This window comes from Catharus ustulatus, chromosome 34 (genome assembly GCF_009819885.2).
Source record: "Catharus ustulatus isolate bCatUst1 chromosome 34, bCatUst1.pri.v2, whole genome shotgun sequence".
NCBI lineage: Eukaryota > Metazoa > Chordata > Aves > Passeriformes > Turdidae > Catharus > Catharus ustulatus.
The window spans coordinates 547084-574405 of record NC_046254.1 but is presented as its reverse complement, the minus strand read 5'-3'; the positions used below and the strand labels follow the sequence as shown (position 1 = coordinate 574405).

Here is a 27322-nt window from a genome sequence, read left to right as displayed (position 1 = left end):
CAAATTGTTGAGAAATTCTTGAGAAATTCCCAATAAATTCCTGAGAAATTCCTGAGAAAATCCCAAGAAATTCCTGAGAAAATTCCAAGAAATTCCATGGAAATTATTGAGAAATTCTTGAGAAATTCCCAAGAAATTCCTGAGAAATTACTGGGAAAATTCTGAGAAATTCTTGAGGAATTCTTGAGAAATTCCCAAGAAATTCCTGAGAAAATTCCAAGAAATTCCTCAGAAATTCCCATAAATTCCTGAGAAATTCCCAATAAATTCCTGAGAAGTTCCTGGGAAATTCCTGAAAAATTCTTGAGGAGTAGTTGAGAAATACTTGAGAAATTCCCAAGAAAACCCCAAGAAATTCCTGAGAAAATTCTGATAAATTCCCAATAAATTCCTGAGAAATTCCTGGGAAATTCCTGAGAAATTCCTGAGAAATTCCTGAGAAATTCTTGAGAAATTCCTGAGAAATTTCTGAGAAATTCCTGGGAGATTCCTGAGAAAATACCAAGAAATTCCATGGAAATTTCTGAGGAATTCTTGGAAAATGCCCAAGAAAATTCCAGTAAATTCCTGGGAAATTCCCAATAAATTCCTGAGAAATTCCTGAGAAAAATCCCAAGAAATTCCTGAGAAAATTCCAAGAAATTCCTGAGAAATTACTGGGAAGATTCTGAGAAATTCTTGAGGAGTTCTTGAGAAATTCCCAAGAAAACCCCAAGAAATTCCTGAGAAAATCTCAAGAAATTCCTGAGAAATTCCCAAGAAATTCCTGAGAAAATTCCAAGAAATTCCTGAGAAATTCCAAGAAATTCCTCAGAAATTCCCAATAAATTCCTGAGAAGTTCCTGGGAAACTCCTGAAAAATTCTTGAGGAGTTCCTGAGAAATACTTGAGGAATTCCCAAGAAAACCCCAAGAAATTTCTGAGAAAAATTCTGAGAAATTCCCAATAAATTCCCAATAAATTCCTGAGAAATTCCTGAGAAATTCCTGAGAAATTCCTGGGAGATTCCTGAGAAAATACCAAGAAATTCCATGGAAATTTCTGAGGAATTCTTGGGAAATTCCCAAGAAAATCCCAATAAATTCCTGAGAAATTTGTGACAAATTCCTGAGGAAATCCTGAGAAATTCCTAGGAAATTCCTGAAAAATTTTTGAGAAATTCCCAAGAAATTCCTGAGAAATTCCCAATAATAATAATAATAATAATAATAATAATAATAATAATAATAATAATAATAATAATAATAATTCCTGAGGAAAAAACGGGAAAAAAAATGGAAAAAACTGGAAAAAACTGCAAAAAGGATGGAAAAAAAAGCTGAAAAAAAAGATGGAAAAGGGATGGAAAAGAGATGGAAAAAATGGAAAAAAGTGGAAAAAGGATGGGGGAAAAAAAGCTGGAAAAAAGTAAAAAAAAGTTGAAAAATATTGAAAAAAAAGTGAGAAAAGGGAGGACTCACCCTTGAGATCCAGGCAGTCGATCCTGGGATTCAGATCCGTGAATTCCTGGAAAACACAAAAACAATTTGGGAATTTTTGGGCTGAAAACACAGAAAAATGGAATTTCTTGGGGCTAAAAATGCAAAATAATGGGAAATTTTTAGGCAAAAAACAGAAAAATGGGATTTTTTTGGAGCCAAAACCACAGAAAAACTGGATTTTTTTTTGGCTGAAAACACAAAAAAAGGGATTTTTTTTTTTGCTAAAAACACAGAAAAATGGGATTGTTTGGGGGGCTGAAAACACAGAAAAAAAAGGGATTTTTTTGGAGCTGAAACCATAGAAAAATTAGATTTTTGGGGGGCTGAAAATGCACAAAAATGGGAATTTTTTTGGCGGAAAACACAGGGAAAAAGGGATTTTTTAGGCTGCAAATGCATAAAAATGGGAATTTTTTTGGCTGAAAACACAGGAAAAAAGAGATTATTTAGGCTGCAAATGCAGGAAAATGGGATTTTTTTGGGGCTGGAAACACAGAAAAATGGAATTTTTTTTTCTAAAAACACAGAAAAAAATTAATTTTTTTTAAATAAAAACACACAAAAAAAGGGGATTTTTTTAAAATAAAAACACAGAAAAAAAAGGGAATTTTTGGGCCAAAAACACAGAAAAAATGGGAATTTTTTGGGCTGAAAATGCAGAAAAATGGGAAATTTTTTTTGCTAAAAACACATTAAAAAATGTGATTTTTTTGGGGGGTAAATGTTGGGATTTTTGGCATCACCTGGATCTGCTTGAGCAGCTTGGGGATCTGGCGGCAGTTGAGCTTGAGGCAGGCCTGGCGGTACGCGGCCAGCAGCTCCTCCACCGTCACGTTCTGGGCTGCAAAAAACAAAAATATTCCAGGGTCAGATGGGAAATGGGAGGGGAGAGGGGAGAGGGGGGAAAATGGGGAAAAATTGGGGGGAAAATGGGGAAAAAATGATAAAAAAAGAGAGAAAATGGGGAAAAAATGGGGGGAAAATGGGGAAAAATGGGGGAAAAATGGGGAAAAAATGGGATGGGAAAGGGGAAAAAATGAGGAAAAATAAAGGGAAAAAGAGAGAAAAGGGGGAAAAATTGAATGGGAAAGAGGAAAAAATGAGGAGAAAAGAGAGAAAATGGGGGTAAAAATGGCATGGGAAAGGGGAAAAAATATGGGAAAAGTGGGGAAAAATGGGATGGGAAAAAGGGGAAAATTATGGGAAAAGAGAGAAAAGGGGAAAAATATGGGAAAAGTGAGGGGGAAAGGGATGGGAAAGGGGAAAAATGATGGGAAAAGGGGGAAAATGAGGGGGAAAAGGGAGAAAAGGGAAAAAATGAGGGGAAAAAAAGAGAGAAAACGGGGAAAAATTGAATGGGAAAGAGGAAAAAATGAGGGGAAAAGAGAGAAAAGGGGGAAAAATGGGATGAGAAAGGGGGAAAAATGGGGAAAAATGATGGGAAAAAGAGAGAAAATGGGGAAAAAATGAGGGGAAAAAAAGAGAGAAAAGGGGGAAAATTGAATGGGAAAGGGGAAAAATGGGATGGGAAAAACAAAAACAGGATGGGAAAGGGGAAAATGGGATGGGAAAGGGGAAAAAATGATGGGAAAAAGAGAAAAATGGGATGAGAAAAAGAGAAAATGGGGGAAAAACGGGGTGGGAAAGGGAAAAATGATGGGAAAAAAAACAGAAAATGGGGAAAAATGGGATGGGAAAATGGAGAAAATGGGATGGGAAAAGGAAAAAATGAGGGGAAAAGAGAAAAAAGGGGAAAAATGGGATGGGAAAGGGGAAAAATGATGGGAAAAAGAGAGAAATGGGGGAAAAATGAGGGGGGAAAGAGAAAATGGGGAAAATGGGATGGGAAAGGGGAAAATGGGGTGGGAAAGGGAAAAATGGGGGGGAAATGGGATGAGAAAAGAGAAAAAATGGGATGGGAAAGGGGAAAAATGATGGAAAAAAGACAGAAAATGGGGAAAAATGGGATGGGAAAATGGAGAAAATGGGATGGGAAAAGGGAAAAATGAGGGGAAAAGAGAAAAAAGGGGAAAAACGGGGTGGGAAAGGGGAAAAAATGGGGGAAAATGGGATGGGAAATGGGAAAAAATGATGGGAAAAAGAGAGAAAAGGGGGAAAAATGGGATGAGAAAGGGGGAAAAATGGGGAAAAATGATGGGAAAAAGAGAGAAAATGGGGAAAAAATGAGGGGAAAAAAAGAGAGAAAAGGGGGAAAAATTGAATGGGAAAGAGGAAAAATTGAGGGGAAAAGAGAGAAAAGGGGGGAAATGGGATGAGAAAGGGGGAAAAATGATGGAAAAAAGAAAGAAAATGGGGAAAAAATGAGGGGGAAAAGAGAAAATGGGAAAAATGGGATGGGAAAGGGGAAAAATGGGATGGGAAAAAGAAAAACAGGATGGGAAAGGGGAAAATGGGGTGGGAAAGGGGAAAAAATGATGGGAAAAGGAGAAAAAATGGGATGGGAAAGGAGAAAAATGGGATGGGAAAAAGAGAAAATGGGGGAAAAATGGGGTGGGAAAGGGAAAAATGATGGAAAAAAGACAGAAAATGGGGAAAAATGGGATGGGAAAATGGAGAAAATGGGATGGGAAAAGGAAAAAATGAGGGGAAAAGAGAAAAAAGGGGAAAAATGGGATGGGAAAGGGGAAAAATGATGGAAAAAAGAGAGAAAAGGGGGAAAATGAGGGGGAAAAGAGAAAATGTGGAAAAAAATTATGGGAAAAGTGAGGGAGAAAAGGGATGGGGAAATGGGAAAAAATGATGGGAAAAGGGGGAAAATGAGGGGGAAAAGGGAGAAAAGGGAAAAATGAGGGGAAAAAAGAGAGAAAAGGGGGAAAAAATGAATGGGAAAGAGGAAAAAATGAGGGGAAAAGAGAGAAAAGGGGGGAAAATGGGATGAGAAAGGGGGAAAAATGGGGGAAAATGATGGGAAAAAGAGAGAAAACGGGGAAAAAATGAGGGGGAAAAGAGAAAATGGGAAAAATGGGATGGGAAAGGGGAAAAATGGGATGGGAAAAAGAGAAAATGGGGGAAAAATGGGGTGGGAAAGGGAAAAATGATGGAAAAAAAACCAGAAAATGGGGAAAAATGGGATGGGAAAATTGAGAAAATGGGATGGGAAAAGGAAAAAATGAGGGGAAAAGAGAAAAAAGGGGAAAAATGGGATGGGAAAGGGGAAAAAATGATGGAAAAAAGAGAGAAAAGGGGGAAAATGAGGGGGAAAAGAGAAAATGTGGAAAAAAATTATGGGAAAAGTGAGGGAGAAAAGGGATGGGGAAATGGGAAAATGGGATGGGAAAAGGGAAAAATGGGATGGGAAAAAGAGAAAAATGGGGTGGGAAAGGGGAAAAAATGGGGGAAAATGGGATAGGAAAGGGGAAAAAATGATGGGAAAAAGAGAGAAAAGGGAAAAAATTATGGGGAAAGTGGGGGGAAAGGGATGGGAAAAAGGGAAAAATGGGATGGGAAAAGAGAGAAAAGAGGGAAAAAATATGAGGGGATAAAGAAAAGGGGAAAAAATGAGGGGGAAAGAGAGAGAAAATGGGAAAAATGGGACAGGAAAGGGGAAAATAGGATGGGAAAGGGAAAAAAATGAGGGGAGAACAGAGAAAATGGGGAAAATGGGATGAGAAAGGTGGGAAAATGATGGGAAATAGAGAAAAGGGGGGGAAATGGGATGGGAAAGGGGAAAAAATGAGGGGAAAAGAGAGAAAATTGGGAAAAAATGAGGGGGGAAAAGAGAGAAAAAGGGAAAATGGGACGGGGAAAGTGAGAGGAAAATGTGGGGGAAATTATGGAAAAGAGAGAAAAGAGGAAAAGATGGGATAGGAAAGGGAAAAATAGGATGGGAAAGGGGAAAATGGGATGGGAAAAGAGAGAGAAGGGGAAAAAATGAGAGGGGAAATAGAGAAAAGGGGGGGAAATGGGATGGGAAAGGGGAAAAAATGAGGGGAAAAGAGAGAAAAGGGGGAAAAATTATGGGAAAAGTGAGGGGTAAAAGGGATAAAAAGTGGGAAAAAAGATGGGAAAAGGAGAAAAAAAATATGGGAAAAGTGAGGGGAAAGGGATGGGAAAAAGGGAAAAATGGGATGGGGAAAAGGAAAAAATATGGGAAAAAGGAAAAATTTATGGAAAAAAAAGGGGATGGGTAAAAAGGGGGAAAGGGGTAAAAATGGGATGGAAAAGGGATGGGAAAATGGGGGAGAAAAAGGGTGAAAAAAGGGAAAAAATGATGGGAAAAGAAGGGAAAAGGGGAAAAATGATGGGGAAAAAAGGGGGGAAAGAGAAAAAATTATGGGAAAAAGAGGGAAAGGAAAAAAAGGATGGAAAAAGGAGGGGAAAAGAGGAAAAAAATGAAAAATTGGGAAAATAAAGGGAGTCAAAAATGTGGGAAAATTAAAAAAAATGAATGGAAAAAGGGAGAGAAAAGGGAATTTTGGGAGTTTTTGGGAAGGGAAGAAATGAAGATTTTTCATTTTTCCAGGATTTATCTCTGGATTTGGGATTTTGGGATCCCACCCAAAAATTTGGGATTTTTTTTTGGGGGGGAAAAAACCACTGGGAAAAAAACAGGAAGGTGAGGCTGGAATTGGATCCTGAAATGGATCCCAATTAAAGTCAGGAATAATTAATGAGGGATTAATTAATAATTAATGAATTGATGAGGATGCAGGGGGTGAAATCTGAGCTGGAGCTGCAGGGGGAGGGCAGAGACAGAGAAAAAAGTGGGGAAAATTCCCAAAAAATTCTGTTTAGGATCCCAAAAATCCTCTTTAGATTCCAAAAAATTCTGTTTAGGATCCCAAAAATCCTCTTTAGATCCTAAAAAATCCTCTTTAGATCCTAAAAAATCCTCTTTAGATCTCAAAAATCCTGTTTGGATCCCAAAAATCTTCTTTGGATCCCAAAAAATCCTGTTTAGGATCCCCAAAAATCCTGTTTGGATCCTTAAAATCCTCTTTAGATCCCCAAAAATCCTGTTTAGGATCCCAAAAATCCCCTTTAGATCCCCAAAAAATCCTGTTTGGAGACAAAAAAAAACCTCTTTAAATCCCTAAAATCTTCCCTGAATCCCAAAAATTCTCTTTGGATCCCAAAAATGCTGCTTTGGGGACATTTCTGAAATATTTTTGAGGCATTTTTGGGCTGATTTCCACCAATTTTTGGGCCGTTTTCAGGGTATTTTGGGGGTGTTTTGGGGGCTGTTTTGGGGATATTTTTGGGCTACTTTTGAGGTATTTTGGGGGCATTTTGGAGCTGTTTTCAGGTTGGTTTTTGGGGTGATTTGGGGCTGGTTTTGGGTAATACCCAAACTGATTTTGGGGTGATTTTGGGGCTGGTTTTGGGCTCCTTTTAGGTTGATTTTGTGCTGATTTTGGGGTGTTTGGGGATATTACCTGCGACTATTATGAAGCTGGTTTGGGTATTACCCAAAACTATTTTCGTGTTTTTTTGGGGTATTACCCAGGACTATTTTCAGGCTGTTTTGGGGTATTACCCAGGACTATTTTCGTGTTGTTTTGAGGTATTACCCAGGACTATTTTCAGGCTGTTTTGGGTATTACCCAGGACCATTTTCAAGCTGGTTTGGGGTATTACCCAGGACTATTTTCGGGCTGTTTCCAGGCCGTTTCCAAGTTCCCCTCTCAGCCGTCTTTTCTCATCCCTCGCTGTCCCATCTGTCCCCTCACGGTCCCCTCACTGTCCTCTTTGTCTCCTCGGTCCCCTCATGGTCCCCTCACTGTCCCCTCACGGTCCCGCTGACCCCTCATGGACCCCTCGGTTCCCTCATGGTCCCCTCACAGTCTCCTCTGTTCCCTCCTGGTCCCCGATGTCACCTCACGATCCCCTCACGATCCCCTCTGTCCCTTCCAGCTCCCTCTGTCCCCTCACGGTCCCTGTTGTCCCCTCAGGATCCCCTCCCGGCGTTCTCTCTCCCCTCACGATCCCCTTTATCCCTTCACGGTCCCCTCACAATCCCCTCATGGTTGCCTCTGTCCCCTCCCGGTTCCCTCTGTCCCCTCCCGGTCCTTCTCTCCCCTCACAATCCCCTCTGTCCCCTCATGGTGACCCCTCGGACCCCTCTGTCCCCTCTCTCCCCTCACGATCCCCTTTATCCCTTCACGGTCCCCTCACAATCCCCTCTGTCCCCTCCCGGTCCTTCTCTCCCCTCACAATCTCCTCTGTCCCCTCATGGTCTCCTCTGTCCCCTCCCTGTTCCCTCTGTCCCCTCTCTCCCCTCACAATCCCCTCTGTCCCCTCCCGGTCTTCTCTCCCCTCACAGGCCCCTCTGTCCCCTCCCGGTTCCCTCTGTCCCCTTCACGGTTCCCTCACCGTCCCTCTGTTCCCTCACCGTCCCTCTGTTCCCTCCCGGTCCCTCTCTCCCCTCACAATCCCCTCTGTCCCCTCACGGTCCCCTCTACCCGCTCCCGGTCCCCTTACCCCCTCCCGGTTCCCGCTGTCCCCTCACAGTCTCCTCTGTCCCCATCTGGTTCCCGCTGACCTCTCCTGGTCTCCTCACGATTCCGCTGATCCCCTCACGGTTCCCTCTGTCCCCTCTCTCCCATCCCCCGGTCCCGCTGTCCCCTCACGGTTCCTTCTCTCCCTTCACGGTCCTCTCACGGTACCCCCTGTCCTCTCCCGGTCCTGCTGTCCCCTCCTGGTCCCCTCTATGCCCTCCCAGTCCCCTCTGTCCCCTCCCGGTCCGCCTGTCCCCTCTCGGTCCCCTCACGGTTCCTTCTCTCCCCTCACGGCCCCTCTGTCCCCTCTCGGTCCCCTCTGTCCTCTCACGGTCCCTCTGTCCCCTCCCGGTCCCCTCCCGGTTCCTTCTGGCCCCTCCCGGTCGCCCCCCCGTCCCTCTGTCCCCTCACGGTTCCTTCTCTCCCCTCACGGTCCCGCTGTCCCCTCACGGCCCCCCCCGGTCCCTCTCTCCCCTCCCGGTTCCCTCTCTCCCCTCCCGGTCCCCTCACCGTGTCTCCAGGGGTCCTTGGGCTCCACAGCCCCGGACACGATGTCCTCGTCCGAGGGGAACGTGACCCGCTTGGCCCCGGGCCTCCCCCGCCCGTCCCCCGGGGAGGCCTCGGCGCCCGCCGGGGCCGCGTCCCCCGCCGCGGCCTCGGCCTCGTCCATGGCGGAGCTCTCGGTGCCTCAGGGCATCGCCCGGAGCCTCGGGGGCCGCCCCGCAGCGAGGGAGGCCCCGGCACCGGGAGCGGCTCCGGGAGCGGCACCGAGCGGAGCCGGAGCCGCCGCCGCCGCCGCAACGGCCCCGCCGCGCCACGGCCGCAACGGCCGCACTTTCGCCACGGCCGCACCGGGAACTCCCGGAGCGAGCGGGACACCGGGGAAAATCCGTGAGGGGCGAGGATGGAGGGGACGGAGCACAGGAGAACGGAAAGGGGAGAAGGGACGGGAACGGGAGGAGGAGGAGGCGCCGCGCGGGGCCCGGCGGCCGTGGCGAATCTGCGGCGGCGAATCTGCGGCGGGGTTCGGGGCGGCAGATTCGGCACGGCCGGGGGAATTTGGGGAGAATCGGGGAAAATCTGGGAAAATCTGGGAAAATCTGGGAAAAGGGAGAGGGAAAAGGGAGAGGGGAGGGGAAGGAAGCGGCGGGAGAGCGGGGAGGGGGCTGCGGTGGCAGCGGGGTCCGGGAGGTCTCGGGGTGCGGGTGGCGAATCGGCGGAACCAAGGCGGGAGCTGGGCCCGGAGCGGCGGGGAACGGGACCGGGACCGGACCGGGACTGGATCGGGACAGAGAAACACGGTAGGGACCGGGATCTGGACAGAGAATCCCACACGGGACCGGGACCGGGACTGGACCGGGACAGAGAAACCCGGTAGGGACCGGGACAGAGAATCCCACTCAGGACTGGGACCGGGACCGGGACCGGGAATCCCACACGGGTACGGGACCGGGACCGGGACTGGGATTGGGACAGAAAAACCCAGTAGGGACTGGGACCGGGACCGGGAACGGGACTGGGACAGAGAAACCTGCTTGGGACCGGGACAGAGAATCCCACACGGGACCGGGACAAAGAAATCCGGTAGGGACCGAGACCGGGACCAGGACCGGGAACGGGAACGGGATTGGGACAGAGAAGCCCGGTAGGGACCGGGACAGAGAAACTCACGGGGAACGGGACTGGACCGGGACCGGACCGGGACTGGACCGGGACAGAGAAACCAGGTAGGGACCGGGACAGAGAATCCCACACGGAACCGGGACCGGGAATCCCGCACGGGTACGGGACCGGGAGCGGGATTGGGACAGGGAACGGGACCGGGAGATCTGCGTGACACCGGGATTGGGATCGGGATCGGCACCGGGAATCCCACACGGGACCGGGAATCCCAAATGGGACCGGGACTGGGAATGGGACCGGGAATTCCACCCGGCACCGGGATTCCTTTCAATGCTTCCTCTTTTTTTCCCTCCATTCCCTCCCCGTTTCCCCCCCTTTTTCTCTCCCAATTTCCCCTCTTTTTTTCCTTATATTTTCTCCCCTTTCCCCCCCCTTATTTCCCCACTTCTCCCCTTTTTCCCCCTCTTTTCCCCCCACTTTTCCCTTTTTTTCCTTACATTTTCTCCCATTTCCCCACTCTTTTCCCCCCACTTCTCCCCTCTTTTTTCCCTTATATTTTCTCCCCTTTCCCCCAATTTTTTCCTTGTATTTTCTCCCTTTCCCCCGTACTTTCTCCCCACTTCTGCCCCTTTTCCCTTCTTTTTTCCCCACTTCTCCCCCCCTTTCTCCCTTTCCCCCCCTTTTTTTCCTTATTTTTTCCCCACTTCCCCCCTTCTTTTTCCCTCTACTTTTTCCCCCTTTCCTCCCCCATTTCCCCCATTTTTTTTCCTTTTTCCCCACTCTTTTTCCCTCCTTTTTTCCCCACTTCTTCCCCCTTTTTTTCCTTATATTTTCTTCCCTTTCCCCCTCTTTTTCCCCCTTTCCCCCCCGCTTTTTCCTTTTTTTCCTTACATTTTCTCCCATTTCCCCACTCTTTTTCCCCCACTTCTCCCCTCTTTTTTCATTATATTTTCTCCCCTTTCCCCCCTTTTCCCCCACTTTTCCTCCCTCTTTTTTCCCCCCTTCTCCCCCTCTTTTTCCCCTCACTTCACCCCTTTTTTTCCCCTTCTCCCCCTCTTTTTTTGTCCCCCCTGTTTTCCTTATATTTTCTCCCCTTTCCCCTTTTTTCCCCCTCTTCTCCCCCTTTTTCCCTTATATTTTCTCTCCTTCCCCCCCTCATTTTCCCCCAATTCTCCCCCTTTTTTTCCTTATATTTTCTTCCCTTTCCCCCTCTTTTTCCCCCTTCCTCCCCCCTTTTCCTCCCTTTTTTCCTTATTTTTTTCCCCACTTCTCCCCCTTTTCCCCTTCTTTTTCCCTCTCTTTTTCCCCCCTTTCCTCCCCCATTTCCCCCAATTTTTTTCCTTTTTCCCCCCTTTTTTTCCTCACTTCTCCCCCGCTTTTTTCCTTATATTTTCTCCCCTTTCCCCCGTCTTTTTTCCCCCACTTCTTCCCCCTTTCTCCCTCTTTTTTTCCCCCACATCTCCCCCGGTTTTTCCCCTTATATTTTCTCCCCTTTCCCCCCACTTCTCCCTCTTTTCCCCTCCTCTTTTTTTCCCCTTTTTCCCACTCTTTTTTCCCCACTTCTCCCCTCTTTTTTCCTTATATTTTCTCCCCTTTCCCCTCTCTTTTTTTCCCCTTTCCTCCCCCATTTCCCCCTCTTTTTCCCCCCTTCCTCCCCCATTTCCCCCAATTTTTTATCCCTTCCCCCCCCCCAATTTTTCCCCCCAATTTTTCCCCCCAATTTTTCCCTCATTTTTCCCCTTTCCCAGCCCGTCCATGGCCGATCCCATCCCGGTTCCCGTGGGGATTCTGCGCCTCCCTCGCGGCCCCGACAGCTCCGGCAGCCGCGGCTTCTCCTGCAATCCCCGGAATTTCCAGAATCCCCACAATTCCCAGAATTCCCAGGATTTCCACAATTCCCAGGATGTGCAGAATTCCCGGGCCGAGCTCCGGGCGCGATTCCTGCGGCTCCTGAGCAGCGCCCGGGGCCGCCCCGCGCGATTTTCGCTCTGGAACGGGCTGGAGCTGCGAGCGGAATTCGGGGCTGCCGATGTGCACACCGGGGCTTTCCAGGTATATTCCAGTTTTTCCACATTTTTCCAGCTTTTTTCCCTTTTTTTCCAGCTTTTCCCCCTTTTTTCCTGGCTTTTCCAGCCTTTTTTTTGCCTTTTTTTCGGCTTTCCCCCCCATTTTTCCTGTCTTTTATTCCCATATTTTGATTTTTCCCCCCATTTTTCCTGTCTTTTATTTCCATATTTTGATTTTTTCCCCCCATTTTCCCACTTTTTTCAGACCTCTTCCCACTCTTTCCCCATTTTTCCTGCCTTTTTCTCCCTTTATCCTGGATTTTCTTCTTTTATTTTTTATTTTCTTGGCTTTTTCCCCATTTTTCCCCCATTTCCCCCCCATTTTTCCCCTCTGGAACAGGATCCTGCTGGGCTGCCCCTGTGCAATCTGGGCCTTTCCAGGTACATTCCATTTTTCCACATTTTTTCCTCATTTTCCAGCTTTTTCCCATTATTTTCTGGTTTTTCCTCCTTTTTTCCCCCATTTTTTCTGCCTTTTTTCCTGGGTTTTCCCCCATTTTTCTTCTCTTTTATTCCCATATTTTGATTTTTTTCCCCCCATTTTTCCACTTTTTTCTGACCTCTTCCCACTCTTTCCCCATTTTTCCTGCCTTTTTCTCCCTTTATCCTGGATTTTCTTCTTTTATTTTTTATTTTCTTGGCTTTTTCCCCATTTTTCCCCCATTTCCCCCCCATTTTTCCCCTCTGGAACAGGATCCTGCTGGGCTGCCCCTGTGCAATCTGGGCCTTTCCAGGTACATTCCATTTTTCCACATTTTTTCCTCATTTTCCAGCTTTTTCCCATTATTTTCTGGTTTTTCCTCCTTTTTTCCCCCATTTTTTCTGCCTTTTTTCCTGGGTTTTCCCCCATTTTTCTTCTCTTTTATTCCCATATTTTGATTTTTTTCCCCCCATTTTTCCACTTTTTTCTGACCTCTTCCCACTCTTTTCCCCATTTTTCCTGCCTTTTTCTCCCTTTATTTTTTTTTTTTTTGCTTTTTCCCCATTTTTTTTTCGCTCTGGAACGGGCTGGAGCTGCGAGCGGAATTCGGGGCTGCCGATGTGCACAGCGGGGCTTTCCAGGTATATTCCAGTTTTTCCACATTTTTCCAGCTTTTTCCCTTTTTTTTTCCAGCTTTTTTTCCTTTTTTTCTGCCTTTTTTTCCGGCTTTTTTTCGGTTTTTCTCCCCCTTTTTTCTGCCTTTTTTTCGGTTTTCCCCCCATTTTTCCTCTCTTTTATTCCCATATTTTGATTTTTCTCCTCATTTTCCATTTTTTTCTGACCTCTTCCCACTCTTTTCCCCATTTTTCCTGCCTTTTTCTCCCTTTATTTTTTTTTTTTTGGCTTTTTCCCCATTTTTTTTCGCTCTGGAACGGGCTGGAGCTGAGAGCTGAATTCGGGGCTGCCGATGTGCACAGCGGGGCTTTCCAGGTATATTCCATTATTTCCTGATTTTTTACTCATTTTCCAGCTTTTTCCCTTTTTTTCCCAGTTTTTTCCCCTTTTTTTCTGGCTTTTCCCCTTTTTTCCCTGTATTTTTCTGCATTTTTTCCCATATTTTCTTGCCTTTTTTTGTGCTTTCCCCCCATTTTTCTTCTCTTTTATTCCCATATTTTGAATTTTCCCCCCCATTTTCCACTTTTTTCAGACCTCTTCCCACTCTTTCCCCCATTTTTCCTGGCTTTTTTCACTTTTTTTGGGCATTTTTCCTGTTTTTCTCCCTTTTTTCCCCATCTCATTTTCTGGCTTTCCCTCCCTTTTTCTTGTCTCTTATTCCTGTATTTTGATTTTTTCCCCCCATTTTTCCTCTCTTTTATTCCCATATTTTGATTTTTCCCCCCATTTTCCCATTTCTTTCTGATCTCTTCCCACTCTTTCCCCATTTTTTCTGTCTTTTTTCTCCTTTTTTATACTTTTTCCCCATTTTTTCCTCATTTTTCCCCTCTGGAACGGGATCCTGCTGGATCTGAGTTCAGAATTGCCCCTGTGCAATCTGGGCCTTTCCAGGTATATTCCATTTTTTCAGAATTTTTCCAGCTTTTTCCCCTTTTTTTCCAGCTTTTCCCTCTTTTTTTTCCAGTTTTTTTCCCTTTTTTTCCTGTATTTCCCCCCCTTTTTCTTGGCTTTTCTCCCTTTTTTTTTTCACTTTTTCTCCATATTTATCTCACTTTTTTTTCTGCTTAATTCCTAATTTTCCCTGGTTTTATTCCTGTTTTTTTTCCCTGGATTTTTCTCCCTTTATCCTGGCTTTTTTTTCCATTTTTTTCTGCCTTTCCCCCTTTTTTCCAGCTTATTTTTGGGGCTGGTTCTCCCTTTTTCTTGCTTTTTATTCCATTTTTATTTCTTTTTCTCCTCATTTTCCCTTTTCTTTCTGACCTCTTCCCACTCTTTTCCTCATTTTTTCTTTTTTTTCCTTTTTTTTTTTCACTTTTTCTCCATTTTTTCCCCACTTTTCCCCTCTGGAACAGGATCCTGCTGGGCTGCCCCCGTGCAATCCAGACCTTTCCAGGTACTTTCCATTTTTCCACATTTTTTCCTCATTTTCCAGCTTTTTCCCCTTTTTTCCTGCCTTTTCCTCTTTTTTTCCTGCATTTTTTTCCTGTATTTTCTTGCCTTTTTTTGTGCTTTCCTCCCATTTTTCCTCTCTTTTATTCCCATATTTTGATTTTTTCCCCCATTTTTCCACTTTTTTTCTGACCTCTTCCCACTCTTTTCCTCATTTTTTCTATATTTTCTTACTTTTTTGGCATTTTTCCTGTTTTTCTCCCTTTTTCCCCCAACTCATTTTCTGGCTTTCCTCCCTTTTTCCTCTCATTTATTCCCATATTTTGATTTTTCCCCAATTTTTCCACTTTTTTTCAGACCTCTTCCCAATTTTTTTTTCTTTTTCCTCCAGGTCTTTTCTGCCATTTCCAGCTTCCCCCCTTGTTTTTCCTGATTTTTTTCCAAATTTTTGGGGTTTTTTCCTGTTTTTTCCCCCTCCTTTTTTTCTTCTTTCCTCCTCATTTTTTCTCCTGTTTTTTCTGGATTTTTCCCACATTTTTTTCCACTCTTTTCCCACTTTTTGTTGTTTTTTTTTCCAGGTGGATTCACTGCAGACCCCACTGGGGATCCAGGGCTCGGCTCTGCTGCGCTGTGGGGACGTCCTGGAATTCTCCTTCCCTCTGGAATAAAATCCTGCAATAATTCCTGAAATTCTACCTGAAATAATTCCTGGAATTCTCCTTCCCTCTGGAATAAAATTCCTGAAATAATCCCTGAAATAATCCCTGGAATTCTCCTTCCCTCTGGAATAAAATTCCTGGAATAATCCCTGAAATAATTCCTGGAATTCTCCTTCCCCCTGGAATAAAATCCTGAAATAATTCCTGAAATAATCCCTGAAATAATCCCTGAAATAATTCCTGGAATTCTCCTTCCCTCTGGAATAAAATCCTGAAATAATTCCTGGAATTCTCCTTCCCTCTGGAATAAAATTCCTGAAACAATCCCTGAAATAGTTCCTGGAATTCTCCTTCCCTCTGGAATAAAATCCTGAAATAATTCCTGGAATTCTCCTTCCTTCTGGAATAAAATTCCTGAAATAATCCCTGAAATAATCCCTGAAATAATCCCTGAAATAATTCCTGGAATTCTCCTTCCCTCTGGAATAAAATCCTGAAATAATCCCTGGAATTCTACCTGGAATAATTCCTGAAATTCTCCTTCCCCCTGGAATAATTCCTGGAATAATTCCTGGAGTAATTCCTGGAATTCTCCTTCCCCCTGGAATAAAATTACTGAAATAATTCCTGGAATTCTCCTTCCCTCTGGAATAAAATCCTGAAATAATTCCTGAAGTAATTCCTGGAATTCTCCTTCCTTCTGGAATAAAATTCCTGAAATAATTCCTGGAATTCTCCTTCCCTCTGGAATAAAATTCCTGGAATTCTCCTTCCCTATGGAATAAAATCCCTGAAATAATTCCTGAAATAATTCCTGGAATTCTCCTTCTCTCTGGAATAAAATCCCTGGAATAATCCCTGAAATAATTCCTGGAATTCTCCTTCCCTCTGGAATAAAATCCTGAAATAATCCCTGGAATTCCACCTGGAATAATTCCTGAAATAATTCCTGGAATTCTCCTTCCCTCTGGAATAAAATCCCTGGAATAATTCCTGAAATTCTCCCTGGAATTCTCCTTCCCCCTGGAATAAAATCCCTGGAATAATCCCTGGAATTCTCCTTCCCTCTGGAATAAAATCCTGAAATAATTCCTGAAATAATTCCTGGAATTCTCCTTCCCTCTGGAATAAAATCCCTGGAATAATTCCTGAAATTCTATCTGGAATAATTCCTGGAATTCTCCTTCCCTCTGGAATAAAATTCCTGGAATAATCCCTGGAATAATTCCTGAAATAATTGCTGGAATTCTCCTTCCCTCTGTAATAATCCTCTTTTTTCCCCATTTTTTTCTGACTGTTTTCCCTGTTTTTTCCTTTTTCTATTTTTTCCCCTTTCCTGGCTTTTTTCCACCATTTTTTTCTTTTTTTTTTCCATTTTTTCCCATTTTCCTTGCTTTTTCCCCCCCCATTTTTTCCTCTTTTTTCTCCATTTTCTCTCATTTTTTTTCCATTTTTTCCACTTTTCCTTGTTTTTTCCCCCCATATTTTTCCCTTTCCCCTTTCCCCAGCAGTTGTGACAATTGCAGGGGTTGGGGTTTGGGATTTTTCCAAGGATTTATTGGGGGGGTCCCGTCCGTCAGTGCCGGTAGTGGGGGCTCCGCGAGTGCGACCGCGAGTGCCTGAGGGGGGAAAAAAGGGAAAAAAAATGGGAATGAAATGAGAATTAAATGGGAAAAAAACAGGGAAAAAACGGGAATAAAACAGGAATGAACCAGGAATAAACTGGGAATAAAATGGGAATTAAATGGGAATAAAACAGGAAAAAATGGGAATGAAATGGGGAAAAAACGGGAAAAAAAAACAGAAAAAAAAGGGGAAAAAACCAGGAATTAAATGGGAATGAAATGCGGAAAAAACGGGAATTAAATGGGGGAAAAATTGGAATAGAATGGGGAAAAAATGGGAATGAAATGGGAAAAAAATGGGGAAAAACAGGAAAAAAACAGTGAAAAAATGGGCATGAAATGGGGAAAAAATGGGAATAAAATGGGAATGAAATGGGAATTAAACAGGAATAAAATGGGAAAAAATGGGAATGAAACAGGGAAAAAACGGGAATGAAACGGGGAAAAAATGGGAATGAAACAGGAATAAAATGGGAGTAAAATGAGAGTAAAAAGGGAATTAAATGGGAATTAAATGGGAATAAACTGGAAATAAAATCGGAAAAAACGAAAATAAAATGGGAATAAACTGGGAATAAAATGGGAATAAGATGGGAATAAACAGGAAAAAAATAGGAATAAACCAGGAATAAAATGGGAATGAAATGGGAATGAAATGGGAATAAAATGGGAATAAAATGAGAAAAAAACAGGAATGAAACGGGGAAAAAACAGGAATGAAACGAGAATTAAATGGGAAAAAAACAGGAATGAACCAGGAATAAAATGGGAATAAACTGGGAATAAAATGGGAATTAAATGGGAATTAAATGGGAATAAAACAGGAAAAAATGGGAATGAAATGGGGAAAAAACGGGGAAAAAAACCAGAAAAAAAAGGGGAAAAAACCAGGAATTAAACAGGAAAGAAACGGGAAAAAACGGGAATTAAATGGGGGAAAAATTGGAATAAAATGGGGAAAAAACGGGAATGAAACAGGAATAAAATGGGAATGAAATGAGAATAAAATGGGAATAAAATGGGAATGAAACGGGGAAAAAACAGGGGAAAAAAACAGGGAAAAAACGGGAATGAAACGGGGAAAAAATGGGAATTAAATGGGAATGAAATGGGAATAAAAGGGAATAAAATGGGAATTAAACAGGAATGAAATGGGAATAAACTGGGAATAAACTGGGAATAAAATGGGAATAAAATGGGAATGAAATGGGAAAAAAATGGGAAAAAAATGGGGAAAAAAGGGGAAAAAACGGGAATGAAACAGGAATAAAATGGGAATGAAATGGGAATGAAATGGGAATGAAACGGGGAAAAACAGGAAAAAAACAGTGAAAAAATGGGCATGAAATGGGGAAAAAATGGGAATAAAATGGGAATGAAATGGGAATTAAATGGGAATAAAATGGGAGTAAAATAGGAGTAAAAAGGGAATTAAATGGGAATTAAATAGGAATAAACTGGAAATAAAATGGGAAAAAACAAAAAAAAAATTGGAATAAAATAGGAATAAACTGGGAATAAAATGGGAATAAACAGGAAAAAAATAGGAATAAACCAGGAATAAAATGGGAATAAAATGGGAATGAAATGGGAATAAAATGAGGAAAAAACAGGAATGAAATGGGGAAAAAACAGGAATGAAACAGGAATGAAATGGGAAAAAACCAATAATTAAATGGGAATGAAACAGGAATAAAATGGGAAAAAAATGGGAATAAACTGGGAATAAAATGGGAATTAAATGGAAAAAAACTGGAATAAAGTAGGGAAAAAATGGGAATAAAAGGGGAATGAAACGGGGGAAAAACGGGAAAACAACAGGAATGAAATGGGAAATTGGGGATTCCTGGGAGCAGGGAAAATGGGATTGGAGGAAATCTGGGAGCAGGAAAATGGGAAATTTGGGAAATTTAAGAGCAGGGAAAATGGGAAATTTGGGATCCATTGAGAAGGGAAAATGGGATTGGAGGAAATTTGGGATCCCTGGGAGAGGGGAAAATGGGAAATTGGGGAAATTTGGGAGCAGGAAAACAGGAAATTTGGGATCCCTGAGAGAAGGGAAAATAGGAATGGAAGAAATTTGGGATCCCTGGGAACAGGGATTGGAAGAAATTTGGGATCTGCTGGGATCAGGGAATGGGGATTGGAGAAAATTTGGGATCCCTGGGATCAGGACTGGATCACATTTGGGATTCTTGGGATATCAGAGAATGGGGCTGGAGCACATCTGGGACCCCTGGATCCCATTTGGGATCAGGGATCGGGACTGGATCACATTTGGAATTTGGGGTCAGGGATCAGGGACTGGATGAGATTTGGGATCAGGAATCAGATTTGGGATCAGGGATCAGGACTGGATCACATTTGGGATCACATTTGGGACCCCTGGATCACATTTGGGACCTCTGGGATCAGATTTGGGATCAGATTTGGGATCAGGGATCAGATTTGGGATCAGGTTTGGGATCAGGGATGGATCAGATTTGGGACCCCTGGGATCACATTTGGGATCCCTGGGATCAGATCTGGGATCAGGGATCAGGACTGGATCCCATTTGGGATCAGGACTGGATCAGATCTGGGACCCCTGGATCACATTTGGGATCCCTGGGATCAGATTTGGGATCAGGGATCAGGACTGGATCCCATTTGGGATCAGGACTGGATCAGATCTGGGATCAGGGATCAGGACTGGATCACATCTGAGACCTCTGGATCAGATTTGGGACCCCTGGATCTCATCTGGAACCCCTGGGATTGGGACTGGATCACATCTGGGACCCCTGGATCAGGACTGGATCAGATTTGGGATCCCTGGGATCAGGTTTGGGACCCCTGGATCTCATTTGGATCCTGGGATCAGGGATCAGATTTGGGATCAGGACTGGGTCAGATTTGGGATCAGGGATCACATCTGGGACCCCTGGGATCACATTTGGGACCCCTGGATCAGATTTGGGATCAGGGAGCAGGACTGAATCACATCTGGGACCCCTGGGTCAGATCTGGGATCGCTGGATCACATTTGGGATCAGGGATCAGGACTGGATTGGGTTTAGGATCCCTGGGATCACATCTGGGACCCCTGGATCACATTTGGGATCAGGGATCAGGAGTGGATCACATTTGGGATCAGGGATCAGGACTGGATTTGGTTTAGGATCCCTGGGATCAGATTTCGGATCAGGGATCAGATTTGGGATCAGGGATCAGATTTGGGATCAGGGATCAGGACTGGATCCCATTTGGGATCAGGGATCAGATTTGGGATCAGGGATCAGGACTGGATCCCATTTGGGATCAGGGGTCAGATTTGGGATCAGGGATCAGGACTGGATCACATTTGGGACCCCTGAGATCAGATTTGGGATCAGGGATCAGATTTGGGATCAGGGATTGGGACTGGATCCCATTTGGGATCGGGGATCAGATTTGGGATCAGGGATCAGGACTGGATCAGATTTGGGATCAGGGGTCAGATTTGGGATCAGGGATCAGGTCTGGATCCCATTTGGGATCACATTTGGGATCAGATTTGGGATCAGGGATCGGGACTGGATCAGATTTGGGATCAGGGATCAGATCTGGGATCAGATTTGGGATCAGGGATCAGATCTGGGATCAGATTTGGGATCAGGGATCAGATCTGGGATCAGATTTGGGATCAGGGATCAGATCTGGGATCAGGAATCAGGTCTGGATCAGATTTGGGATCAGGGCTCAGGACTGGATCAGATTTGGGATCAGGGATCAGATTTGGGATCAGGGATCAGGTCTGGATCAGATTTGGGATCAGGGCTCAGGACTGGATCCCATTTGGGATCAGGGATCAGATTTGGGATCGGGGATCAGGTCTGGATCCCATTTGGGATCGGATTTGGGATCAGATTTGGGATCAGGGATCAGGACTGGATCAGATTTGGGATCAGGGATCACATTTGGGATCCCATTTGGGATCAGGGATCAGGACTGGATCCCATTTGGGACCCCTGGATCCCGTTTGGGATCTCAGAGGCGCGGCCGTACCTGCGTGAGGAGCTGTAATCCCGACCTGCCGGGAAACACCAAAATCAATTCCCCAAAATCCCAATTTTCCAATTTTCCACCCCAAAATCCCACACCTTTGCCTCCCCCAAAATCCATTTTTTTTCCCCATTTCTCCTCCCATTTTTTCCCTCTTTCCCACCCCCATTTTTCCCCCATTTGGGGAATTTTGAGGAATTTTTTGAGAACTTTTTAAATTAATTTTAAGGAATTTTTATGGGATTTTTGGGGATTTTTGAAAATTTTTAGGGAATTTGGGGGATTTTTGGGACTTTCTCTGATTTTTTTTTTAAATTTTCAGGAATTTTTGGGGGATTTTTGGGGATATTTTGGGATATTTTAGGATATTTCATGGATATTTTTGGGATTTTTTTTTTTGGATTTGTGGGGATATTTTTGGGGATACTTTGGGGATGTTTTTTGGGATATTTTGGAATATTTTTAGGATATTTTAGGAGATTTTTTGGGGGGTATTTTGGGATAATTTGGAATATTTTGGGGATGTTTTTGGGATATTTTAGGATATTTTGGGGATTTTTTAGGGATATTTGTGATATTTTTGGGGATATTTTGGGATATTTTTGGATATATCTTAGGATATTTTTGGGGATATTTTAGGATATTTCTGGGATATTTTTGGGACATTTTTGGGATATTTCTGGGATATTTTTAGGATATTTTGGGGGATATTTTTTGGGATTTTTTTGGGATTTTTTTGGGGATATTTTGGAATATTTTTGGATATTTTAGAATATTTTTGGATTATTTTTAGGGATATTTTTGGGAATATTTTAGGATATTTCTGGGATATTTTTAGTGATATTTTTGGGACATTTTTGGGATATTTCTGGGATATTTTGGGGGATATTTTTTGGGATTTTTTTGGGATATTTTGGAATATTTTTGGATATTTTAGAATATTTTTTGATTATTTTTAGGGATATTTTTGGGAATATTTTAGGATATTTCTGGGATATTTTTGGGATATTTTTGGAGATATTTTGGGATATTTTGGGATTTTTTTGGAACATTTTGGGATATTTTTGGATATTTTAGAATATTTTTGGATTATTTTTAGGGATAATTTTGGGAATATTTTAGGATATTTCTGGGATAGTTTTAGTGATATTTTTGGGACATTTTTGGGATATTTCTGGGATTTTTTGGAATATTTTGGGATCTTTTGGGGGATATTTTCTGGGATATTTTTTGGGATTTTTTAGAATATTTTGGGGATATTTTAGGGTATTTTCAGGATTTTTAGGGATATTTTGGGGATATTTTTGGGTACATTTTAGGACATTTTTGGGGATATTTTAGGGTATTTCTTGGATATTTTTGGGTCATTTTTGGGATATTTTTAGGGATATTTTGGGATATTTTAGGATATTTTTGGAGATTTTTTGGGGGTTATTTTGGATTAATTTGGAATATTTTGGGGATATTTTTAGGGATATTTTGGGAATATTTTTATGGATACTTAGGGGATATTTTAGGATATTTTCAGGATTTTTTGGGGATATTTTCAGGATATTTTAGAAGATATTTTAGGATATTTTTGGGATATTTTGGGGCTTTTTAGAGATACTTTTGAGATTTTTTGGAATATTTTGAGGGATACTTTTGGGATAATTTTAGGGATATTTTTGGGGATATTTTGGGATATTTTTAGGGCTATTTTTGGGAATATTTTGAGGATATTTTCAGGATTTTTTGGGAATATTTTCAGGATTTTTTGGGAATATTTTGGGGATATTTTCAGGATACTTTGGGGATATTTTAGGATATTTTTGGGTACATTTCAGGATATTTTGGGTTCTCACCATGTCTTGGGGAAGGGCTCCTGCTCTGCCTGCTGTGCTGCCGCTCCCACTCTGGAAATATTGAAATATTTTAGTGAATATTTCAGGATAATTTCAGGATTTTTGGGGGATATTTTGGGGATATTTTAGGGGATACTTTTGGGATTTTTTTGGCATCTTTTTGGGGATATTTTTAGGGATTTTTGGGATATTTCTGGAGAAATTTTGGGGATATTTTTGGATATTTCGACTATATTTTCAGGATTTTTTGGGGATATTTTCAGGATATTTTCAGGATTTTTTTCAGGATATTTTCAGGATTTTTTCAGGATATTTTCAGGATTTTTTAGGGATATTTTTGGAATATTTTAGGATATTTTTAGGGATTTTTGGGATATTTCTAGAGAAATTTTGGGGATATTTTTGGATATTTTGATAATATTTTCAAGATTTTTTGGGCATATTTTCAGGATTTTTTTGGGATATTTTAGGATATTTTTATGGATATTTTAGGATATTTTTATGGATATTTGAGGATATTTTTGAGGGTATTTTGGGGATATTTTTGGGGATATTTTTAGGGATTTTTGGGATATTTTTGGAGAAATTTGGGGGATATTTTTGGATATTTTGATAATATTTTCAGGATTTTTTGGGGGATATTTTCAGGACATTTTCAGGATATTTTGGGGATTTTTTAGGGATATTTTATGGATATTTTAGGATATTTTGGGGGGATATTTTGGGGTTCTCACCATGTCTTGGGGAGGGGCTCCTGCTCTGCCTGCTGTGCTGCCGCTCCCACTCTGGGATATTTTAGGGAATATTTCAGGATTTTTGGGAGATATTTTCAGGATTTTTTTCAGGATATTTTCAGGATTTTTTTCAGAATATTTTCAGGATTTTTTTAGGGATATTTTTGGAATATTTTAGGATATTTTTAGGGATTTTTGGGATATTTCTGGAGAAATTTTGGGGATATTTTTGGATATTTTGACAATATTTTCAGGATTTTTTGGGGGTATTTTCAGGATTTTGTGGGGATAATTTCAGGATTTTTTTGGGGATATTTTCTGGATTTTTTGGAGATAATTTCAGGATTTTTTAGGGATATTTTAGGATATTTTAGGGGGATATTTTGGGAGTTCTCACCATGTCTTGGGGAAGGGCTCCTGCTCTGCCTGCTGTGCTGCCGCTCCCACTCTGGGATATTTTAGGGAATATTTCAGGATTTTTGGGAGATATTTTCAGGATATTTTCAGGATTTTTTTCAGGATATTTTCAGGATTTTTTCAGGATATTTTCAGGATTTTTTTAGGGATATTTTTGGAATATTTTAGGATATTTTTGGGGATTTTTGGGATATTTTTGGAGAAATTCTGGGAATATTTTTGGATATTTCAACAATATTTTCAGGATTTTTGGGAGATATTTTCAGGATTTTTTCAGGATATTTTCAGGATTTTTTAGGGATATTTTTGGAATATTTTAGGATATTTTTAGGGATTCTTGGGATATTTCTGGAGAAATTTTGGGGATATTTTTGGATATTTCGACAATATTTTCAGGATTTTTTGGGGGTATTTTCAGGATTTTGTGGGGATAATTTCAGGATTTTTTAGGGATATTTTAGGATATTTTGGGGGGATATTTTGGGGTTCTCACCATGTCTTGGGGAAGGGCTCCTGCTCTGCCTGCTGTGCTGCCGCTCCCACTCTGGGGATATTTCAGAGAATATTTTAGAAAATATTTTCAGGATATTTCAGGGAATATTTTCAGGATTTTTTAGGGATATTTTGGGATATTTTAAGATATTTTTGGGGTCAGTACCATGTCTTGGGGAGGGGCTCCTGCTCTGCCTGCTGTACTGCCGCTCCCACTCCTCGCGCTCCTTCTCCCTCCTCTCCCTCTCCCTGCAGAGCAAACAGGAAAAATAAAAATTAAAAAGACAAAAATAAACAGGAAAATCAAAATCAAACAGGAAAAACAAAAATTAAAAATGGGGAAAATGAGAAAAATAAACAGGAGAAATCAAAATCAAACAGGAAAAACAAAAATTTAAAATGTGGGAGAGGAGAAAAATGAACAGGAGAAACAAAAAGAAATGGGAAAAATAAAAATTAAAAATGTGGGGGAGGAGAAAAAGAAACAGGAGAAAGAAAAATAAATGGGAAAAGTAAAAATTAAAAATGAGGAAGAGGAGAAAAATGAACAGGAGAAACAAAAATAAACGGGAAAAATAAAAATTAAAAATGTGGGAGAGGAGAAAAATAAACAGGAAAATCAAAATCAAACAGGAAAAACAAAAATTAAAAATGGGGAAGAGGAGAGAAATGAACAGGAGAAACAAAAATAAATGGGAAAAATAAAAATGTGGGGGAGGAGAAAAAGAAACAGAAGAAAGAAAAATAAATGAGAAAAATAAAAATGAATGGGAAAAATAAGAAAAATAAATGGGAAAAGCAAAAATTAATGGGAAAATTTAAAATAAATGGGATCAGGGACATGGGGAAAAAATGGGAAAAATAAAAAATAAATGGTAAAAATAACAAAAAAAAGGGAAAAAAACAAATAGGAAAAATAAAAATAAATGGAAAAAATTAATGGGAAAAATAACAAAAATAAAAGGGAAAAATAAAAATAAATGGGAAAAATAAAAATAAATGGGAAAAATAACAAAAATAAATGGGAAAAGTAAAAGTGAATGGGAAAAATAAAAATAAATGGGATCAGGGACAGGGAAATAAATGGGAAAAATGAAAATTATTGGGACAAATAACAAAAATAAAAATAAATGGGAAAAATAAAAACAAATGGGATTGGGGAAATGGAAAATAACTGGGAAATAAATGTGAAAATGGGATCAGGGATGAGAAATGGGATCAGGGATGGGAAATGGGATCAGGAACTGGAAATGGGATCAGGGATGGAAATGGGATCAGGGATGGGAAATGGGATCAGGGATGGGAAATGGGATCAGGGATGAGAAATGGGATCAGGGATGGGAAATGGGATCAGGAACTGGAAATGGGATCAGGGATGGAAATGGGATCAGGGATGGGAAATGGGATCAGGAACTGGAAATGGGATCAGGGATGGAAATGGGATCAGGGATGGGAAATGGGATCAGGGATGGGAAATGGGATCAGGGATGAGAAATGGGATCAGGGATGGGAAATGGGATCAGGAACTGGAAATGGGATCAGGGATGGAAATGGGATCAGGGATGGGAAATGGGATCAGGGATGGAAATGGGATCAGGGATGGGAAATGGGATCAGGGATGGGAAATGGGATCAGGGATGGGAAATGGGATCAGGAACTGGAAATGGGATCAGGGATGGAAATGGGATCAGGGATGGGAAATGGGATCAGGAACTGGAAATGGGATCAGGGATGGGAAATGGGATCAGGGATGGGAAATGGGATCAGGGATGGGAAATGGGATCAGGAACTGGAAATGGGATCAGGGATGGGAAATGGGATCAGGGATGGGAAATGGGATCAGGGATGGGAAATGGGATCAGAGGTGGAAATGGGATCAGGGATGGGAAATGGGATCAGGGATGGGAAATGGGATCAGGGATGGGAAATGGGATCAGGGATGGAAATGGGATCAGGAACTGGAAATGGGATCAGGGATGGGAATGGGATCAGGGATGGGAAATGGGATCAGGGATGGGAAATGGGATCAGGGATGGGAAATGGGATCAGAGGTGGAAATGGGATCAGGGATGGGAAATGGGATCAGGGATGGGAAATGGGATCAGGGATGGAAATGGGATCAGGGATGGAAATGGGATCAGGGATGGGAAATGGGATCAGGGATTGGGAAATGGGATCAGGGATGGGAAATGGGATCAGGGATGGGAAATGGGATCAGGGATGGGAAATGGGATCAGGGATGGAAATGGGATCAGGGATGGGAATGGGATCAGGGATGGGAAATGGGATCAGGGATGGAAATGGGATCAGGGATGGGAAATGGGATCAGGGATGGAAATGGGATCAGGGATGGGAATGGGATCAGGAATGGAAATGGGATCAGAGGTGGAAATGGGATCAGGGATTGGGAAATGGGATCAGGGATGGAAATGGGATCAGGAATGGAAATGGGATCAGGGATGGGAAATGGGATCAGGGGTGGAAATGGGATCAGGAACTGGAAATGGGATCAGGGATGGGAAATGGGATCAGGGATGAAAAGGAAATCCCCTGGGGAATTTGGGAATTACTTCATGCGGATTTTCCTGGCCATGGCGCGCAGCTCGTCCTCGCGCTCCTGGGGAGGAGAAATTCCAAAATTCCAACAATTCCAACTCAGATTCCACTCATCCCAGGGATCTGCACCCCCTTATCCCAGTTCCAGCCCAGTTCCAGCCCAGTTAAATCCCAGTTCCATCCCATTTCCATCCCAGTTACAGCCTAGTTCAATCCCAGTTCAATCCCATTTCCATCCCAGTTACATCCCATTTCCATCCCAGTTTTATATCCCATTTTTATCCCATTTAAATCTCATTTTTATCCCATTTAAATCCCGTTTTTACCCCATTTCCATCCCGTTTAAATCCCATTTTTATTTCCCACTTTTATCCCATTTTTATCTCATTTTAATCTCATTTTTATCCCGAATTTCTTCCCAATTAAATCCCCTTTTTTATCCCATTTTTCTCCAATTTTTCTCCCATTTTCTCCCATGTTTATCCCAATGAAATCCCCTCCCCCCCTTTTTTCCCAATTAAATCCTCATTTTCCCCTCATTTTTTCCCATTTTTCTCCCATTTTTTCCCGTTTCTCTCCTGTTTTTATCTCATTTTCCCTCAATTAAATCCCAATTAAATCCCATTTTTATCCCAAATAAATCCCCATTTTTTCCCATTTTTCTCCATTTCTCTCCCATTTTTTCCGATTTCTGTCTCGTTTTTTCCCATTTCTCTTCTGTTTTTTCCTGTTTTTTCCCATTTTTTCCTGTTTTTATCCCATTTTTCCCCACCTGTCTCTCATGCTCCTGCTGCAGCATTTTCTCCTGCGCCGCCTTCTTGTCGGCCTTGACTGGGAACAGCGGGAACGGGGATTGGGG

The 27322-nt window shown here is 42.3% G+C and overlaps 3 protein-coding genes across 18 annotated transcripts in view; 1 reads left to right on the top strand and 2 right to left on the bottom strand.

The window, feature by feature from the left end:
- The window catches only part of PPP1R37 (protein phosphatase 1 regulatory subunit 37), a 40139-nt gene extending 31457 nt beyond the window's left edge, over positions 1-8682 (bottom strand). Inside the window, exons 1-3 of one of the 2 annotated variants that reach the window (XM_033083901.2) lie at positions 8450-8682; positions 2225-2322; positions 1461-1506 (exon numbers count right to left, since the gene is read on the bottom strand). In XM_033083901.2, the coding sequence (XP_032939792.1) occupies positions 1461-1506; positions 2225-2322; positions 8450-8609 (304 nt within the window). In that variant the 5' untranslated portion in view covers positions 8610-8682. The remainder of the gene's footprint in view (positions 1-1460; positions 1507-2224; positions 2323-8449) is intronic. The other variant, XM_033083902.2, reaches the window with a different exon arrangement.
- A 415-nt stretch (positions 8683-9097) lies between these two features.
- Positions 9098-16009, top strand: GEMIN7 (gem nuclear organelle associated protein 7). Of its 11 annotated transcripts, XM_033083958.2 has the most exons (5): positions 9098-9313; positions 11311-11614; positions 14692-14782; positions 14850-14858; positions 14994-15042. In XM_033083958.2, exons 2-3 carry the CDS (start codon positions 11318-11320, stop codon positions 14779-14781), a joined length of 387 nt encoding a protein of 128 aa, XP_032939849.1. In that variant the 5' UTR covers positions 9098-9313; positions 11311-11317; the 3' UTR covers position 14782; positions 14850-14858; positions 14994-15042. The 11 variants fall into 11 exon arrangements, with proteins under 11 accessions (XP_032939849.1, XP_032939848.1, XP_032939851.1 ...); XM_033083957.2 differs by having other exon boundaries at positions 14850-15042; XM_042780111.1 differs by lacking the exons at positions 14850-14858; positions 14994-15042 and adding an exon at positions 15865-16009 and having other exon boundaries at positions 9099-9313; positions 14692-14821.
- Positions 16010-16301: 292 nt separating this feature from the next.
- LOC117009632 (CLK4 associating serine/arginine rich protein) overlaps positions 16302-27322 on the bottom strand; it is a 33916-nt gene continuing 22895 nt past the window's right edge. Inside the window, exons 17-23 of one of the 5 annotated variants that reach the window (XM_033083908.1) lie at positions 27236-27294; positions 26478-26524; positions 24074-24156; positions 23909-23959; positions 22265-22315; positions 20424-20448; positions 16302-16391 (exon numbers count right to left, since the gene is read on the bottom strand). In XM_033083908.1, the coding sequence (XP_032939799.1) occupies positions 16349-16391; positions 20424-20448; positions 22265-22315; positions 23909-23959; positions 24074-24156; positions 26478-26524; positions 27236-27294 (359 nt within the window). In that variant the 3' untranslated portion in view covers positions 16302-16348. Of the gene's footprint in view, positions 16392-20423; positions 20449-22264; positions 22316-23908; positions 23960-24073; positions 24157-26473; positions 26525-27235; positions 27295-27322 lie in introns of those variants that run through there. The other 4 variants (XM_033083904.2, XM_033083903.2, XM_033083906.2 and 1 more) reach the window with 4 other exon arrangements.